The sequence below is a fragment of the Oncorhynchus gorbuscha genome, linkage group LG24, assembly GCF_021184085.1.
Source record: "Oncorhynchus gorbuscha isolate QuinsamMale2020 ecotype Even-year linkage group LG24, OgorEven_v1.0, whole genome shotgun sequence".
In the NCBI taxonomy this organism is placed as follows: domain Eukaryota; kingdom Metazoa; phylum Chordata; class Actinopteri; order Salmoniformes; family Salmonidae; genus Oncorhynchus; species Oncorhynchus gorbuscha.
The window spans coordinates 47,452,296-47,469,795 of record NC_060196.1 but is presented as its reverse complement, the minus strand read 5'-3'; the positions used below and the strand labels follow the sequence as shown (position 1 = coordinate 47,469,795).

Below are 17,500 nucleotides of genomic sequence, written 5' to 3'. Positions count from 1 at the left end.
TGTGCATGTGTGTTTGTGTGTGCGTGTGTGTGCATGTGTGTTTGTGTGTGCGTGTGTTTGTGTGTGCGTGTGTATGTGCGTGTGCGTGTGTGTGTGTGCGTGTATACGTGTGTGTGTGTGTGTGTGCGCGTGTGTTTGTGTGTGTGTGTGTGTGTGTGTGTGTGTGTGTGTGTGTGTGTGTGTGTGTGTGTGTGTGTGCGTGTGTGCGTGTGTGCACATGCGTGCGTGTATACGTGTGTGTGTGTTTGTGTGTGCGCGTGCGTGCATGTATACGTGTGTGTGTGTGTGTGTGTGCGCGTGTGTTTGTGTGTGCGCGTGCGTGCATGTATACGTGTGTGTGTGTGCGCGTGCGTGCATGTATACGTGTGTGTGTGTGTGTGCGCGTGTGTTTGTGTGTGCGCGTGCGTGCGTGTATACGTGTGTGTGTGTTTGTGTGTACGCGTGCGTGCGTGCATGTATACGTGTGTGTGTGTGTTTGTGTGTGCACTACCAGATTAACAGCCGATGATCCATCCATGAGTCATTATCAATAACAGCATCAATACTTTAAATGCTAAACCAGGAAGCCGTTCCATTAACCTCACTCTTCTCTGTTTATGCATTTATTTTCAAAGACCGGAAAATGTGACCAATCGAAACAAGAATGCATTAGGACAAATTTAGTCTGCTTATTTACAGGTGCATACACAGCTCAAAAAGCTCAGCTGGTTCTTGACTACTTGCGAAACATTGATGAGGGAGGAAAAATATAAACCTTCCTGCAGCTTTAAGAGCTTCTGAAAGGCCTGGATGTAAGATGGCTGTGTGGGTCGACGGTGGGTAGGCATTAGTCATGTCCTTCATTTTGTCCTTCCACTTGAACGTATGACTCATGTCCATTTTAGCCTTGGTTTTCATGTTTTGCTATAAAGGAGCTGTGAGTTTGTGAAATAAGAAGTATGTAAAAACTAAAATCCTGTAGTCATTGTTATTCAGCAAGCAATAAGCATGAAATATTGAAGTATCGGCGACAGTGGGAGTCTCTGGATCTTTCAATACTATATTTGGGCCACTCTATCAGGCAGATGGAAGGAAACTCGGTCTAGTCTAGACAGTGTAATGTGCGTCTAGCTAATTCATCTGTTACACAGCCAATGGAGCGGGATGAGAGATGCATTGGAAACATGGAAGGCGTCTGACGGACGAGTCACAGACGAGCCTCAAGAAGTTCAGTATGTATACGTATTCACGTATGATAACAAGTCACACAAGAAACTCAAGGCCCTACAAAGGCGCCTTGATGTACTGTACGTATAGCTTTGCCGCTGTTACGTCCAATCCCAACCAATTCCCCCATTCAGTTGCGATCTATTAACTGAAGCAGTGGATGGGGAAGGCTCTATTCCTGTCTTGCCGTGGGTTGGCTTGGCTTTGCTTGGCTTGGCGCGGAGTGGCTCTTCGAGTGGGATCAAATAATGTTTCCCTCCCCCGAAGGCGAGACTTGGTCCCTATGTGCACTGTTTCTTTTATCTCAAACCATTCTCCAGGCAGCCGAGGCGGAGACTCCTCGTCTTCCATGAAAGGAGGAATGAAAAAAGGGAGAGAAAGGAGAGGGAAGGAGATTGTGAAACGTATGTTCTCTGTATGCTATGTAAAGGGGTTCCAAAAGGGTTCTGTGGCTGTCCCCAAGTCGAACCCTTTTTGGTTTCCGCGTGGAACTCTTTGGGGTTCCATGTAGAACCCTATGTGGAAAGGGTTGTACATGAAACCCAAACGCGTTGTATCTGGAACCAAAATGGGTTCTTCAAAGGGTTCTCCTATGGGGACAGCCGAAGAACCCTTTTTAGGCTTAATAGACTGGTGGTAGGAAGAAGAAGATGCAGATTAGATCAGAAACACAGACAGAGATATAGTAACATAGAAAAAGGGACAGAAATAATGAGTGGTGAGTGAAATAATGCCCCATGAGAAAAAAAGAGGGGGAGGGAACAAAGGAAAGTAATAGATGGGTTGAAAGGAAGGGAAAACGCATGTGTCGTGAACATGGAAGTCACTAGTGTGTGTGTTTGAAACTTTCTATGTCTTCCCACAATCTGAGTCAAGCCTTAACCCTGGGACTGTCATGTTAAAACAATCTGAGTCAAGCCTTAACCCTGGGACTGTCATGTTAAAACAATCTGAGTCAAGCCTTAGCCCTGGGACTGTCATGTTAAAACAATCTGAGTCAAGCCTTAGCCCTGGGACTGTCATGTTAAAACAATCTGAGTCAAGCCTTAACCCTGGGACTGTCATGTTAAACAATCTGAGTCAAGCATTAACCCTGGGACTGTCATGTTAAAACAATCTGAGTCAAGCCTTAGCCCTGGGACTGTCATGTTAAAACAATCTGAGTCAAGCATTAACCCTGGGACTGTCATGTTAAAACAATCTGAGTCAAGCCTTAACCCTGGGACTGTCATGTTAAAACAATCTGAGTCAAGCATTAACCCTGGGACTGTCATGTTAAAACAATCTGAGTCAAGCCTTAACCCTGGGACTGTCATGTTAAAACAATCTGAGTCAAGCATTAACCCTGGGACTGTCATGTTAAACAATCTGAGTCAAGCATTAACCCTGGGACTGTCATGTTAAAACAATCTGAGTCAAGCATTAACCCTGGGACTGTCATGTTAAAACAATCTGAGTCAAGCATTAACCCTGGGACTGTCATGTTAAAACAATCTGAGTCAAGCCTTAACCCTGGGACTGTCATGTTAAAACAATCTGAGTCAAGCATTAACCCTGGGACTGTCATGTTAAAACAATCTGAGTCAAGCCTTAACCCTGGGACTGTCATGTTAAAACAATCTGAGTCAAGCCTTAACCCTGGGACTGTCATGTTAAAACAATCTGAGTCAAGCATTAACCCTGGGACTGTCATGTTAAAACAATCTGAGTCAAGCCTTAACCCTGGGACTGTCATGTTAAAACAATCTGAGTCAAGCCTTAACCCTGGGACTGTCATGTTAAAACAATCTGAGTCAAGCCTTAGCCCTGGGACTGTCATTGTTAAAACAATCTGAGTCAAGCATTAACCCTGGGACTGTCATGTTAAAACAATCTGAGTCAAGCCTTAACCCTGGAACTGTCATGTTAAAACAATCTGAGTCAAGCCTTAACCCTGGGACTGTCATGTTAAAACAATCTGAGTCAAGCATTAACCCTGGGACTGTCATGTTAAAACAATCTGAGTCAAGCCTTAACCCTGGGACTGTCATGTTAAAACAATCTGAGTCAAGCCTTAGCCCTGGGACTGACATGTTAAAACAATCTGAGTCAAGCCTTAACCCTGGGACTGTCATGTTAAAACAATCTGAGTCAAGCCTTAACCCTGGGACTGTCATGTTAAAACAATCTGAGTCAAGCATTAACCCTGGGACTGTCATGTTAAAACAATCTGAGTCAAGCATTAACCCTGGGACTGTCATGTTAAAACAATCTGAGTCAAGCCTTAACCCTGGGACTGTCATGTTAAAACAATCTGAGTCAAGCATTAACCCTGGGACTGTCATGTTAAAACAATCTGAGTCAAGCATTAACCCTGGGACTGTCATGTTAAAACAATCTGAGTCAAGCATTAACCCTGGGACTGTCATGTTAAAACAATCTGAGTCAAGCATTAACCCTGGGACTGTCATGTTAAAACAATCTGAGTCAAGCATTAACCCTGGGACTGTCATGTTAAAACAATCTGAGTCAAGTATTAACCCTGGGACTGTCATGTTAAACAATCTGAGTCAAGCATTAACCCTGGGACTGTCATGTTAAACAATCTGAGTCAAGCATTAACCCTGGGACTGTCATGTTAAAACAATCTGAGTCAAGCATTAACCCTGGGACTGTCATGTTAAAACAAAACTCCTGCCTTTTGTTATTGCATATCATTGGAGAAAATCACAAGACCTTCTCTCAACGAAAAAGGTGTTTGACAAGTCTGTCTAGGTTAATATCTCCCACTCCTTTTATTGGACAGCGGTCATACCCATGTAAGCACCTGCTGAGAATAACATCACACCATGGTTGTAATTTCCAGTTCAATTGGATGTGAAAAAGCTGTGTGTGTGTGTGTGTGTGTGTGTGTGTGTGTGTGTGTGTGTGTGTGTGTGTGTGTGTGTGTGTGTGTGTGTGTGTGTGTGTGTGTGTGTGTGTGTGTGTGTGTGTGTGTGTGTGTGTGTGTGTGTGTGTGTGTGTGTGTGTGTGTGTGTGTGTGTGTGTGTGTGTGTGTGACAAATAGCATGCAAGTGTGAAGTGCCTCATTTAGAGCTTTTACTTCTGGTCATCTGTCACCAGGCAGATACTGGTACTGGAAAGCGATGCTGGGTGTGCTGTCTCATTACCCCAGCTACGAGGCACCTCCGCTGGAGAATATCACACCTTCTCACCCCTCCTTCTCAGACATCCATGAGAAGGTGGAAAACACTTGACACTGTAGTGAAAGAGGCTGAGCAGGGCCAGAAGCAGTGACGTTGACTCTCCAATTACAGCACTTTAAAGCACAAATACTTGTCTGGATGGACAATTTGTGGTTGCTACAATGCTTGGGTGCTGCTTGACATTAACATAGACAAGAGGACACTAATGTAAGGCATATGGTCATGTGTTTGTTTGGAAGCAGGTGCATGTGTGATAGCTCGGGTGGAGTTCATCCCAGCTACTTTGAGTCCTTGAATCTCCCCCACGACACTGCTGCATTATGCCAAACACTCCAGAGCTCTTGGCAGGCTCCGCAACAAGCCATTGTCTACAATCGCGCGCTCCAGTGCTTTGATGTTCACTCCAGTGCTCTGCTAGGGTCTCTGCAGTGGACCACTCTATGGTTCAGTGACACTAGAATGTTGATGAAGCGCAACGGAAGCCTATTCTGATAGACAGGGTTCCAATGCCATTGTGACAGGGCAGTTGCCCAGATTCAGTCACTCTCCCGTCCATGCCAATTCCAAGGGACGGAGCCAACATTTAGAGTGTGCCATAGAGAGGCACTTAGGGGGATCTGATCCATAATGTTATGGATGAGGTCAACTGAGCTGCCTGGTCATACTTCCTGTAATAATCTATTTACAACCACTGTTAAAATGCTTTAGGACTGTTATGAAAGCTGTGACGGTCATGGAACTTTGGATGATGGTTATTGGTCAGCCAAATGACCGCAGTAGCCATTGTAATCATTTGAATAGCGAAAATAAACAACAACAACAAAAGACGGTATATTAAGACACACGTAGTCTCCTCCCCTCCGTTCCTGACTGCACGGCTGCAGAAAGGGGTTGTTGCGACAACACCTTGCATGTTTCAGCAAAGGGCAACCGTTTCATCAGGCTGTAAAGAGTCCACGTATCCTTGGAAAAACAGACTAGATTGCCTAGCTGTCCCGTCTATAGTCAACGGTCCGTAAACCCCCCTCCCCCGCCAGTCATGAAGGCGGTTATTTTATTTACACGACAGTCTTCATCCGTAACCGTTGGTTACACGACTATACGGGATCCCTAGCTGTTAGAACTACGTTCATTTCTAAGGCAAAGTGTGCAGGGTGGTTTTCTTGGTAATACTGTCTTTCAGTCACTGTGTCTAAAATGCATTTTTATTTCATTTATAGGCTGCATTTCAAAGTGAGAAAAGACACACCCTCGTCCACTTACCCTCTCCTTATGCCCTTGGGGGAATCCCCGCGGCCACATTTGTCGTCGGTCCAAATGATTAGCCAAGCAAGGGACGTTTGCCAAGTAAGCCCCTCAGACCTCGTTTTTAATGAAGTTTGCGAGTGTACAATAATGTTTACTTTGGGGCCTGAAACACCACATAATTCAATTCGGGATGATTCGCGATTCTCTATGAGTCGATGAGTCAGCCAAAACTTAAAACCTCAATGTCAATATGGAGTCAACAAGTGTAAATAAAAACGAATGCAAATAAGTTACTAATGCACAAACACCTCTTGTAAAATGTATGATGTTTTTAAAAAAAATTAGCTTTGGAATGTGTAGAAACAAAACATTTTCCTTCTTCAGAAGTAGCTAGGCAGGCTAACGTTAGTTAGCTAATTAATTTGCTAGCTATCATACAGTAGGTGTATATTAATAATTATATAGGTAATGTAAGTAGACATGCAATCATAATTGACTGTAGCGCATATAAAGCCCTCACAAGCTACCTACCGCGGATGAATATCCGGGCAAGGGCAGTCCGTTTAAAAATCATTCTTTCCTCCCTCGCCTCTTGCCCCGCAAGTGTAACTCGTCACGATATGTCATCAGAAGTATTCACGGAATTTGAGGACTTAGAGGATAGGGTGTGTCTTTTAAGTGTTTGGAATGCAGCCATATCACCCTATAATGCATTGTAAGACTAGAGCACCATTTCAAGACCAGTAGTTTGAACGAAATCACACAAGTTTTCATCTGACCTTAAGTAACTCTACGACTAAGTCCCTCTCTTCTCCTCTCCTCCCTATCCATTCATCCGTCCATCCATCCATCACCTTCGTTCTGTGTATTTCTCTGCCAGAGCAGTGTCGAGGAAGAGCCTTGGGTACTGAAACATCTGCCGGCCACAGAACGGGGAGTTTCAGGACAGGGAAACATGACACCAGCATCAAACCAATGGAATTTCCCTGTTTTCTTTCCCTTGGTCTGACTCTGCCTCACTCAAATGGTCTCTGTTCTTACCTCTCAATGTCTTTTAGTGCTGTCCCATAGAGAGATATAGCACAGCTGAACTGGATCTCTCCTTGCTTTCTCACCTTTTACTCTCACTTCTTTCTCCCGCTTTCATTTTCTTTGTTTCTCTCTTGACCTTTTTGTCTTTGCCATTTTCATGTCCGCTTTCTCTCGGTCACCACCTACTCATCTTCTTTCCCTCTTTCCCTAACTATCCCTTCCTGTGTGAATGCAAATCTCAGAGTGGCTTCTCCCTGGGTGACTTAGCACGTCAGCGGTCAATTAATTACCCAAAAGCCTCTGGGAGAACTTGTGATGGGAGTTCAAAGCGTTTGCTCTCAGAAATAGGAAATGGATCAATAAAGTATTCAATGGAGTATGGATCAATGTCTCCCTTCTCTGTCTCTCTCTCTCTCTCACTCTCTCTCTCTCTCTCTCTCTCTGTCTCTCTGTCTCTCTCTCTCTCTCTCTCTCTCTGTCTCTCTCTCTGTCTCTCTCTCTCTCTCTCTGTCTCTCTCTCTGTCTCTCTCTCTCTCTCTCTCTCTCTCTCTCTCTCTCTCTCTCTCTCTCTCTCTCTCTCTCTGTCTCTCTCTCTCTCTTTCTCTCTCTCTCTCTCTCTGTCTCTCTCTCTCTCTCTCCCTCTCTCTCTCCCTCTCTCTCTCTGTCTCTCTCTCTCTGTCTCTCTCTCTCTCTTTCTCTCTCTCTCTCTCTCTCTCTCTCTCTCTCTCTCTCTCTCTCTCTGTCTCTCTCTCTCTCTCTCTCTCTCTCTCTCCCTCTCCCTCTTTCTCTGTCTCTCTCTCTCTCCCTCTCTCTCTCTCTCTCTCCCCCCCTCTCTCTCTCTCTGTCTCTCTCTCTCTCTCTCTCTCTCTCTCTCTCTCTCACTCTCCCTCTTTCTGTCTCTCCCCCCCCTCTCTCTCTCTCTCTCTCTCTCTCTCTCTCTCTCTCTCTCTCTCCCTCTTTCTGTCTCTCTCTCCCCCCCCTCTCTCTCTCTCTCTCTCTCTCTCTCCCTCCCTCTCTCTCTCTGTAACCTATTCTTATTCACTTTCTCTTTGATCTCTCCTTCACATTTCCGTTTAGTCCTCCTTTTAGTCCTTCCATTTGTTTCCTCTCTACCTCTCAGTGGCCTCTCCTGAGGTGATGTATGGCCGCCACGTGGGCGGATCCGTCTGCGCTCTCACTTAATTACCCACAAGCCTCTGGGAGCAGGCGATGGGTGTATGAGGCGTGTGCACTGTGTTGTATGCTCTCACTCGGCTCAGTAGCGCTGCACCAACACAAGTACACAGAGTATCCCTGAACAACACTATTTAACAAACTTCTTGTTGCACTTTGTTGTCACTTTGTCGATATTGATTAATCAAAATGACAGTGTCAATCAAATGACAATTGGAAGTGTAATATGCAGTGTTTTAGCCTGGTCCCAGATTGTTTCTAGCCTGGTCCCAGATCTGTTTCTAGCTCGGTCTCAGATTGTTTCTATTCTGGTCCCAGATTTGTTTCTATTCTGGTCCCAGATTTGTTTCTAGACTGGTCCCAGATCTGTTTCTAGCTCGGTCTCAGATTGTTTCTATTCTGGTCCCAGATTGGTTTCTAGACTGGTCCCAGATATTTTTCTGCTATCTGGCCAACTCCAATATTTGACATGACAATTCTTTAAAGTGAATATCCACCACCTTAACTCTGACTTGAATCTCATGCCCAGCATACAGTACTTTCATTGAAATAAACTCCATTCAGTGAAGTGGATTGCATTTACTGAAATGCATTGCCTTGAGTATGATGATGTTGTGGACCACGAACTACAGCATATCAGTCAGTACCCAGCCCTGGCAAGAGCATAACACACACTGGTATCCAGGCTACAGTAGTTATCTGACAAGAGAGCATAACACACACTAGTATCCAGGCTACAGTAGCTATCTGACAAGAGAGCATAACACACACTGGTATCCAGGCTACAGTAGTTATCTGACAAGAGAGCATAACACACACTGGTATCCAGGCTACAGTAGTTCTCTGACAAAAGAGCATAACACACACTGGTATCCAGGCTACAGTAGTTCTCTGACAAGAGAGCATAACACACACTGGTATCCAGGCTACAGTAGTTATCTGACAAGAGAGCATAACACACACTGGTATCCAGGCTACAGTAGTTCTCTAACAAGAGAGCATAACACACACTGGTATCCAGGCTACAGTAGTTATCTGACAAGAGAGCATAACACACACTGGTATCCAGGCTACAGTAGTTATCTGACAAGAGAGCATAACACACACTGGTATCCAGGCTACAGTAGTTCTCTGACAAAAGAGCACAACACACACTGGTATCCAGGCTACAGTAGTTCTCTGACAAAAGAGCAGAACACACACTGGTATCCAGGCTACAGTAGTTCTCTGACTAGAGAGCATAACACACACTGGTATCCAGGCTACAGTAGTTCTCTTGACAAAAGAGCAGAACACACACTTCTATCCAGGCTCCAGTAGTTCTCTGACAAGGGCCCAAACCACCAGGTATCAACATGACACACTTGAATCAATTTGAAAATTTATTTTCATATAAAAAAGACATTCTATGAAAACAGAGGACTACTTTGTACAGTCTTATGTATAAAAACAAACATGAATGTGGGAGGAAAAGGAAGGAGGGACTTTCTTTTGCAACACCAGTGGGAGAGCGTTGATGGTTGTATGAGAAGCTAGGTCAACATCTCAAGCATGGTAGGTTGGAGGGTAACCTCTGTAGTCCAAGATCAGAGGTTCTGTTTCTGTTCCTCTCAAACCACACACTCTGAAGATCATTTTCAAACATACTGCTTTCAATACGTCATCTGTGCAATTCACTAAATCTTTACAGGATTCACTGTTTTGAAGTTTAATGAAGTTCTCGTTGACAGATTGTATAGTCATAGTCTGAAACTTTTCAAAAGCCCATGACAAACAAACTAACCCAACACATCACTTTAGAGTTAGAGAAGTTCTCTTCTGTATTAATCAGAGGGGTTTTCTGGTCGCCCAGAAAAGATCAGAGGTGATCACCAAGGAAGTGGACACTGATTGATGAAATGAAACAGATTTAGGAACAGTCACATGATCATGGACCAATTTAAACACTAGTGATCTTGAGGATCTGTAGAAGTTTGTCAATTCAGGAAGTTGCATCCCCACTCTCTCACTTACCTGTCTCTCTAGTGTGGTATTTATCAACCTGGTAATGGCATTTGGTATTAAGATTAGGACAGAACAAGGATTAGGATACCATCAGCCGTTCCTCTGTGTGAGTACCTATCAGAAACGTTCCCTTCACAGTTGTATGATGAGTCGGAGACAAGTAGCCATTAGAAAATGATCTGGGATCAGTTTACCCTGCCCACATTTCCAACCCAAACCATTAGGGAGAGGTAATGCAAAACTGACCTTAGATCAGCGTCTGGGGCGACTAGAGCTGCATATCAGCTGATTAGCGAGAAAGGTTGGAGAGGCAGGCTCTCTTGTCTTGCCATCTGCGTGTGTGTTCCACGCTGTACCATTAGGGATCTTTACACAGATGGTTTGAGGGCAGCCTCGGAAAATGTCAGGACAAATGTCAGGACATTCCCCTGGATAATTACTGTCAGAGCTCACGACTACTCTCCATCGCTAGTTCTCTCACTCTCTACCTATTTAGCTCTCCCTTACTCTCACTCTATAACTCTTTCTCTCACTGATTGTATATCACTCTCTTTTCTCTCATTGTATTCTGTCAATCTCACTTGTTCTCTTTCTCATCCCTCCTCTCTCTCTTTCTCTCATATACTAGAGACAAGTGAGACTGGTCTCCACAGCCCTAGTCTACTTGGGAGGTATTGCACATCTGCTAAGGAGTGTGTAAGGACTAACTCTGGAGATGTGCCCTCCAGGAGGTATACCTTAAAAACACCTCATCTCTCTAACCAACTCTCAGTGCTTAGTGAATGGAGTGGCGAGTCAAGAGTATAGTGAATTAGTGGATGGGTGCTATTTACTCTTTGAAAAAAGGGTTCCAAAAACATTTTTCCCCACAGGAGAACCCTTTTTTGGTTCCAGGTCGAACTCTTTTGGGGTGCATGTAGACCGTCTGTAGAAAGAGTTCTACATGGAACGCATAATGATTCTACCTGCAACCAAAAATGTTTTTTCAATGATCCTCCTAAGGGGACAGCCGAAGAAGCCTTTAAGTTTCTAGATGGCACCTTTTTTTCTAAGAGTGTAGTATTAAAACAGTCAGGTGTGGGTGTTTTTTTGTGTCTGATGTTTTCCATTTTGAAAACAAAGTGAACTTTATGTAGTCAACTCAAAAGTGATTTGCCTGCGTCCCAAATGGCACTCTATTGCCTATTTAGTGCACTGATAGAAAGGCTGATAGAAAGGACTACACTGTTACATGAAGATTTCATGATCCATGGTGGAGTGAGGAATGCGAGAGTGAGAGAAACAGTGAGACAGACTGCGAGTGAGAGAGATAAACAGAGAGAGAAGAATAGAATAGAGAGGGAGAAAGAGGAAGAGAGCGAGAGCGAGAGCGAAAGCGAGAGAGAGAGAGAGAGAGAGAGAGAGAGAGAGAGAGAGAGAGAGAGAGAGAGAGAGAGAGAGAGAGAGAGAGAGAGAGAGGGCAATACAATGAACATGTTTGGTGATATACTTTGATTTCACACCTGTCTACATTTTCCACAAAAGCCCTGTCGGCGTTTCTGACCAAAGTGGAACATTTGGGTTGAGTTGCTATCCTAACTATCCACCTATTCCTTGTTTTGCTTCTTTCATTCACAACAAAGACAACTACGGACAAGCTGAGTAGCAAAAGCACCTTGGGTGTTTGCATATGAAACTATAGATGACTTTATTTCCCTGTTTTCTTGAGGGGCTGAGAGCAGATGCACCTTGGGTGTCCATATGAAACTATAGATGACTTTATTTCCCTGTTTTCTTGAGGGGCTGAGAGCAGATGCATGGCACAGTGATCGATACAGCACCTAAAGCAGTGGGAGTAAGAAGAATTCAAATACAGTTATAACAAGACCTGGGATCCATATGGAGGGAAGGGAAATACTACAGCAACACTTTCAGATAGGCTACACTCTCCTGACAGAAAGACAGCTTTGGTTGGTTCTGTCTGTAATTGATTCAAATGTTTCAAGACTTTGAAATACTTTTTTTACTGAACTGGAAAAAGAGCGATGGAAATGTGCGTGAATCTGGATGATACCCTTCGCTCAATTCCCACAGGTGTACTGTTGAGAACATGTTGCCTCAGAAAGCAAAGCTCACGTATCACAGATGGGTAATAAATCACTCTTTCAAATTCAGCATGGAAAAGGCAGCACAAGCACGAACGGAAACTCAAAATTAAAGAGGACTTCCATATAAGAGATAGACAATGAGACAACAACAGACTCAGTTGTTTAGATTCCAAGAACACAAATTGTCACAAATTGTTTTTGTTGCTAAAAACAAATTGAACCAAAGAGAAGGGACATCATAACTAAAATCATAACAATACAAAAAGAAAAAACAAGACATTGAAAAAGGATGACGAGAGAAGAGTGTGAGACTCTGCAAAAGCAGAGGTCACATGTCAATGATCCGTTCTTACTCCTTACTTGCCCCTCCCCAACCCCTCCAAAAAAGCAGAAGAAAAAACGAGTGCTTGCGTCATCCATTAGAAGGGAAAGAAGGAGAGAAATGAAGAGAGGGAGCCTAAGGGGTTTAACAGTGTGCCAAACATCAGTGAGATTTCTTCTCTATAAAAAGAACAGAACGGTGCAGAAATATTCATTTTTTTTCAAATCATCAAACAGGTGAAAGAGAATCCTTTTTTCCAGTGAATAAAATCAAGACATTTTTCACAAAGTTTTGTTTGTTTTTTTGTCCATTTAAAAATGTCTCAGTTTCTCAGTCCCCAAGTCTCTTTCAAGCCCCTGTTCTCTCATTTAAAGTCTGTTTGAAAATATAGAAGAGAACAGTTGTCTTTGCTTTGTCCTTGTCCACATTTGCAGTAAACAAATTATATCATCCTTTAGAGAGCAGATTTTAGGATGTGAAGAGCGGTTTGGAGGAGTGCTGTGTGTCTGTCTATGTATGTACATGTGGCTACCTGTTAGTCTACGCTTGAAACTGTGTGTGTGTGTGTGTGTGTGTGTGTGTGTGTGTGTGTGTGTGTGTGTGTGTGTGTGTGTGTGTGTGTGTGTGTGTGTGTGTGTGTGTGTGTGTGTGTGTGTGTGTGTGTGTGTGTGTGTGTGTGTGTGTGTGTGTGTGTGTGTGTTTCTCTGTCTCATCACACTTCAGTCTGGAAGTCCCCCTCAGACGTGTCAGGTGTGTTGGCAGACGAGGAGTCCCAGATGGTCTTGTTGTGCAGCTCCATCCTGTCCTTCTGCTCCCCCGGCACAATGGACAGCTCAGGGGTCATGGTCTTGAAGCTGTCCCAGGAGTGCTGGTCGTCTTGGGTCGGGGTCGACTTGTCCTGCATTGGGTCAAATGTCAAACACACACAGGAGACATGGAATGTCAGATGTTTTTTTTTTGCGTACGTAATTAAATACAACAAATTCTTATTTTTCATTATTATTTAACAATGGAGCAGGGTGAAGCTTCACCTGGCTAGCTGATCTAAGGTCAGTTTTGAGATTTGCACCCCTTATGGTTAAGGTTAGGATCTGTGGAGGTTAAGCTAATCCTAGACTACTAAGGTCAGTTTTTGCATGTTAACCCCTAATGGTAAAGCTGATCCTATGTGCCCGCAGGTTAAATCTACCCATGAGACCAGCTGTTTATAAACTCATGGGGATATTTCAGAACAATCCAATCCCAAAGCAGCACTTCAGACCTTCATATTGTGCGTTATTATGGATGTGTTTGTGTCTGTTGCTTCTTCATAGAAACATTGACACATTGATTCTTCATAGAAACATTGACACATTGATTCTTCATAGAAACATTGACACATTGATTCTCCATAGAAACATTGACACATTGATTCTTCATAGAAACATTGACACATTGATTCTCCATAGAAACATTGACACATTGATTCTCCATGGAAACATTGACACATTGATTCTCCATAGAAATATTGACACATTGATTCTCCATAGAAACATTGACACATTGATTCTCCATAGAAACATTGACACATTGATTCTCCATAGAAACATTTACACATTGATTCTTCAGAGACATGTTGATGGTTTATCATAGCAAACCACCTCATTTGTGGTGCAAGGTATGGCAACTTCTGAATTGAAAGGTGTGTTGCATAGTGATATAAAACCAGCTCATGTAAATTAATCAACCAAGATAATAAACCTTACTAAAGAAAATGCACCTGACTACACCACATAAATGCTAACATCTCACAAACTGAATACAGATACTGTGCTAGCATAAGTTCACCATTAGCATCATGATCTCATTTTATTTAGGTCAAGGCTACCTGCTGTCTCCCTGACCAACATCTCCATCTCCCAGGTGGATTCATCTGTCCTGGCTCTCACTGGACTCATCCGGCAGGCTCTGTGATCACTGCATACGTTCTGCCAATGGGCCTTTCATGTACAGTTGAAGTCGGAAGTTTACAAACACCTTGGCCAAATACATTTAAACTCAGTTTTTCAATTCCTGACATTTAATCAGAGTAAAAATTGCCTGTCTTAGGTCAGTTACGATCACCACTTCATTTTAAGAATGTGAAATGTCTGAATAATAGTAGAGAGAATTTTTTATTTCAGCTTTTATTTCTTTCATCTCATCACATTCCCAGTGGGTCAGAAGTTTACATTCACTCAATTAGTATTTGGTAGTCTTGCCTTTAAGGTGTAACTGAGTCAGGTTTGTAGGTCTCCTTGCTCGCAAACGCTTTTTCAGTTCTGCCCACAAATCTCCTATGTGATTGAGGTCAGGGATTTGTGATGGCCACTGCAATAGCTTGACTTTTTTGTCCTTAAGCCATTTTGCCACAACAAATGGAAGACCCATTTGCGACCAAGCTTTAACTTCCTGACTGTCTTGAGATGTTGCTTCAATATATCCACACAATTTTCACTCCTCCTGATGCCATCTATTTTGTGAAGTGCATCAGCCCCTCCTGCAGTAAAACACAACATGATGCTGCCACCCCCGTGCTTCACGTTGGGATGGTGTTCTTCGCTTGCAAGCCTCGCCCTTTTTCCTCTAAACATGACAAGCTTTTTTATGGCTGTTTTGGAGCAGTGGCTTCTTCCTTGCTGAGCGGCCTTTCAGGTTATGTCGATACAGCACTCGTTTTAATGTTGATATAGACTCTTTTGTACCTGTTTCCTTCAGCATCTTCACCATGTCCTTGCTGTTGTTCTGGGATTGATTTGCACTTTTTGCACCAAAGTACATTCATCTCTAGGAGACAGAACGCATCTCCTTCCTGAGCGGTATGACGGCTGCGTGGTCCCATGGTGTTTATACCTGTGTATTATTGTTTGTACAGCTGAACGTGGTACCTTCAGGCGTTTGGAAATTGCTCCCATGGATGAACCCGACTTCTGGAGGTCTACAACTTTTTGTGGTTTCATATATATATATATATATAATGGGTTAACCTGGAATAACTCTCTGGAAAAGCTACTAGGTGATCAGGCCTTAGTTCAAGCCCTGCAGTGACACATCTGATTTGAATATTCAACTAATTATGGTTTAACCTCTGGGCCATAATTAGCTGAATCAGGTGTGTTGCTGCAGGGCTGAATCAAAACCCTGCACACTCAAAAAGCCAGTAGCTGTGTTGGACGAGAATCAGAGAATCCTGGGCTGATCCATTTGGAATTGAAGCTTATTACTTAATAAATCACACAGAACTCTGTTAGCATAGATATTAGAGGGAAGGAAGATAACACCCTCTAGGGGATTTCCTCATCGAGTTGCTTGGATGGTTTATCCAACGACTGTTACATTGGCTCATTCTGGATCCCACCGCCACAGTGTTCAACCCATATCACAAGGGATATTCTCGCTTCTATACCATCTCTGATGTAATATGTTGTTATTTCACTGAGGTGGCCATTTTGAAAAACACCTCCCACCTCTAAATGGATTCTCTGGCAGGCACTTCCTACTACCCCCTCTGATGAAAATGTGATGTGTGTGTATCTGGGTGCGTATTTGAGTACATTTTGACAAAATCAATGGCACTGTCACACCCCGTGTGCCCTTTCTGTGTGTGTGTTTGGATTTTGGAGAGTGAAGAATATGGGCTAATAGAAGCAGAGAGTCATGTTGTTCATTAACACGATCCCGCTGTTCCCTATCTCTCTGTCCAGTTCCTTCTCCTCTCGCTATCTCCATTCCGTCTTCCCCATCTACCACTATCAATAAAATACTAACTACACCTGTCTCTCTGTGTCACAGAAAACACACACACACACACACACACACACACACACACACACACACACACACACACACACACACACACACACACACACACACACACACACACACACACACACACACACACACACACACACACACACACACACACACACACACTACACTGACCACCAGGAGGCGATATTATCCTGAATATGAATCTCCCTGCGTTGTCTCAGCCTTACAGTTGGCAGAATGAATGCTAAAAGCATAATCTGGGAGGCAATTTGAATGCTAAACGCCAGCGAAGCAACATTTTGTAATGCAGAAATGTGGGTAATGCTGCTGTCAAGCATAACTTTATCCCTGGGAGGCTACGCTAACTCAGTTGTGCTACTCTCCTCTCCCTCCATCTCCCTCTCTCAATTCCTCCCTCAGTGCACCTCTCTCCTCTCCCTCCATCTACCTCTCTCTCTGCCTCCCTCAGTCCACCTCTCTCCTCTCCTCTCCCTCCATCTCCCTCTCTCTGCCTCCTTCACTCCACCTCTCTCTCTTCTCCTCTCCCTCCATCTCCCTCTCTCTCTGCCTCCCTCAGTCCACCTCTCTCTCTTCTCCTCTCCCTCCATCTACCTCTCTCTCTGCCTCCCTCAGTCCACCTCTCTCTCTTCTCCTCTCCCTCCATCTCCCTCTCTCTCTGCCTCCCTCAGTCCACCTCTCTCTCTTCTCCTCTCCCTCCATCTACCTCTCTCTCTGCCTCCCTCAGTCCACCTCTCTCTCTTCTCCTCTCCCTCCATCTACCTCTCTCTCTGCCTCCCTCAGTCCACCTCTCTCTCCTCTCCTCTCCCTCCATCTACGTCTCTCTTTGCCTCCCTCAGTCCACCTCTCTCTCCTCTCCTCTCCCTCCATCTACCTCTCTCTCTGCCTCCCTTGTCCACCTCTCTCTCCTCTCCTCTCCCTCCATCTACCTGTCTCTATCGCTCCCTCAGTCCACCTCTCTCTCCTCTCCTCTCCCTCCATCTACCTCTCTCTCTGCCTCCCTCAGTCCAACTCTCTCTCCTCTCCTCTCCCTCCATCTACCTCTCTCTCTGCCTCCCTCAGTCCACCTCTCTCTCTCTCTCCTCTCCCTCCATCTCCCTCTCTCTCTACCTCCCTCAGTCCACCTCTCTCTCTTCTCCTCTCCCTCTATCTACCTCTCTCTCTCCCTCCCTCAGTCTAGCTCTCTCTCCTCTCCTCTCCCTCCATCTACCTCTCTCTCTGCCTCCCTCAGTCCACCTCTCTCTCCTATCCTCTCCCTCCACCTACCTCTCTCCATCCCTCCCTCAGTCCACCTCTCTCTCCTCTCCTCTCCCTCCATCTACCTCTCTCTCTGCCTCCCTCAGTCCACCTCTCTCTCTCTCTCTCTCTCTCTCTCTCTCTCTCTCTCTCTCTCTCTCTCTCTCTCTCTCTCTCCTCCTCTCTCCTCTCCTCTCCTC

General features: G+C 44.4%; 1 protein-coding gene across 10 annotated transcripts in view; it reads right to left on the bottom strand.

Moving 5' to 3' along the window:
- Positions 1 to 9,213: 9,213 nt before the first annotated feature.
- LOC124012930 (adhesion G protein-coupled receptor B2-like) overlaps positions 9,214 to 17,500 on the bottom strand; it is a 541,176-nt gene continuing 532,889 nt past the window's right edge. For 9 of the 10 annotated variants that reach the window (XM_046326992.1, XM_046326996.1, XM_046326993.1 and 6 more), the window contains one exon: positions 9,214 to 13,155. In XM_046326992.1, the coding sequence (XP_046182948.1) occupies positions 12,970 to 13,155 (186 nt within the window). In that variant the 3' untranslated portion in view covers positions 9,214 to 12,969. The remainder of the gene's footprint in view (positions 13,156 to 17,500) is intronic. The other variant, XR_006834797.1, reaches the window with a different exon arrangement.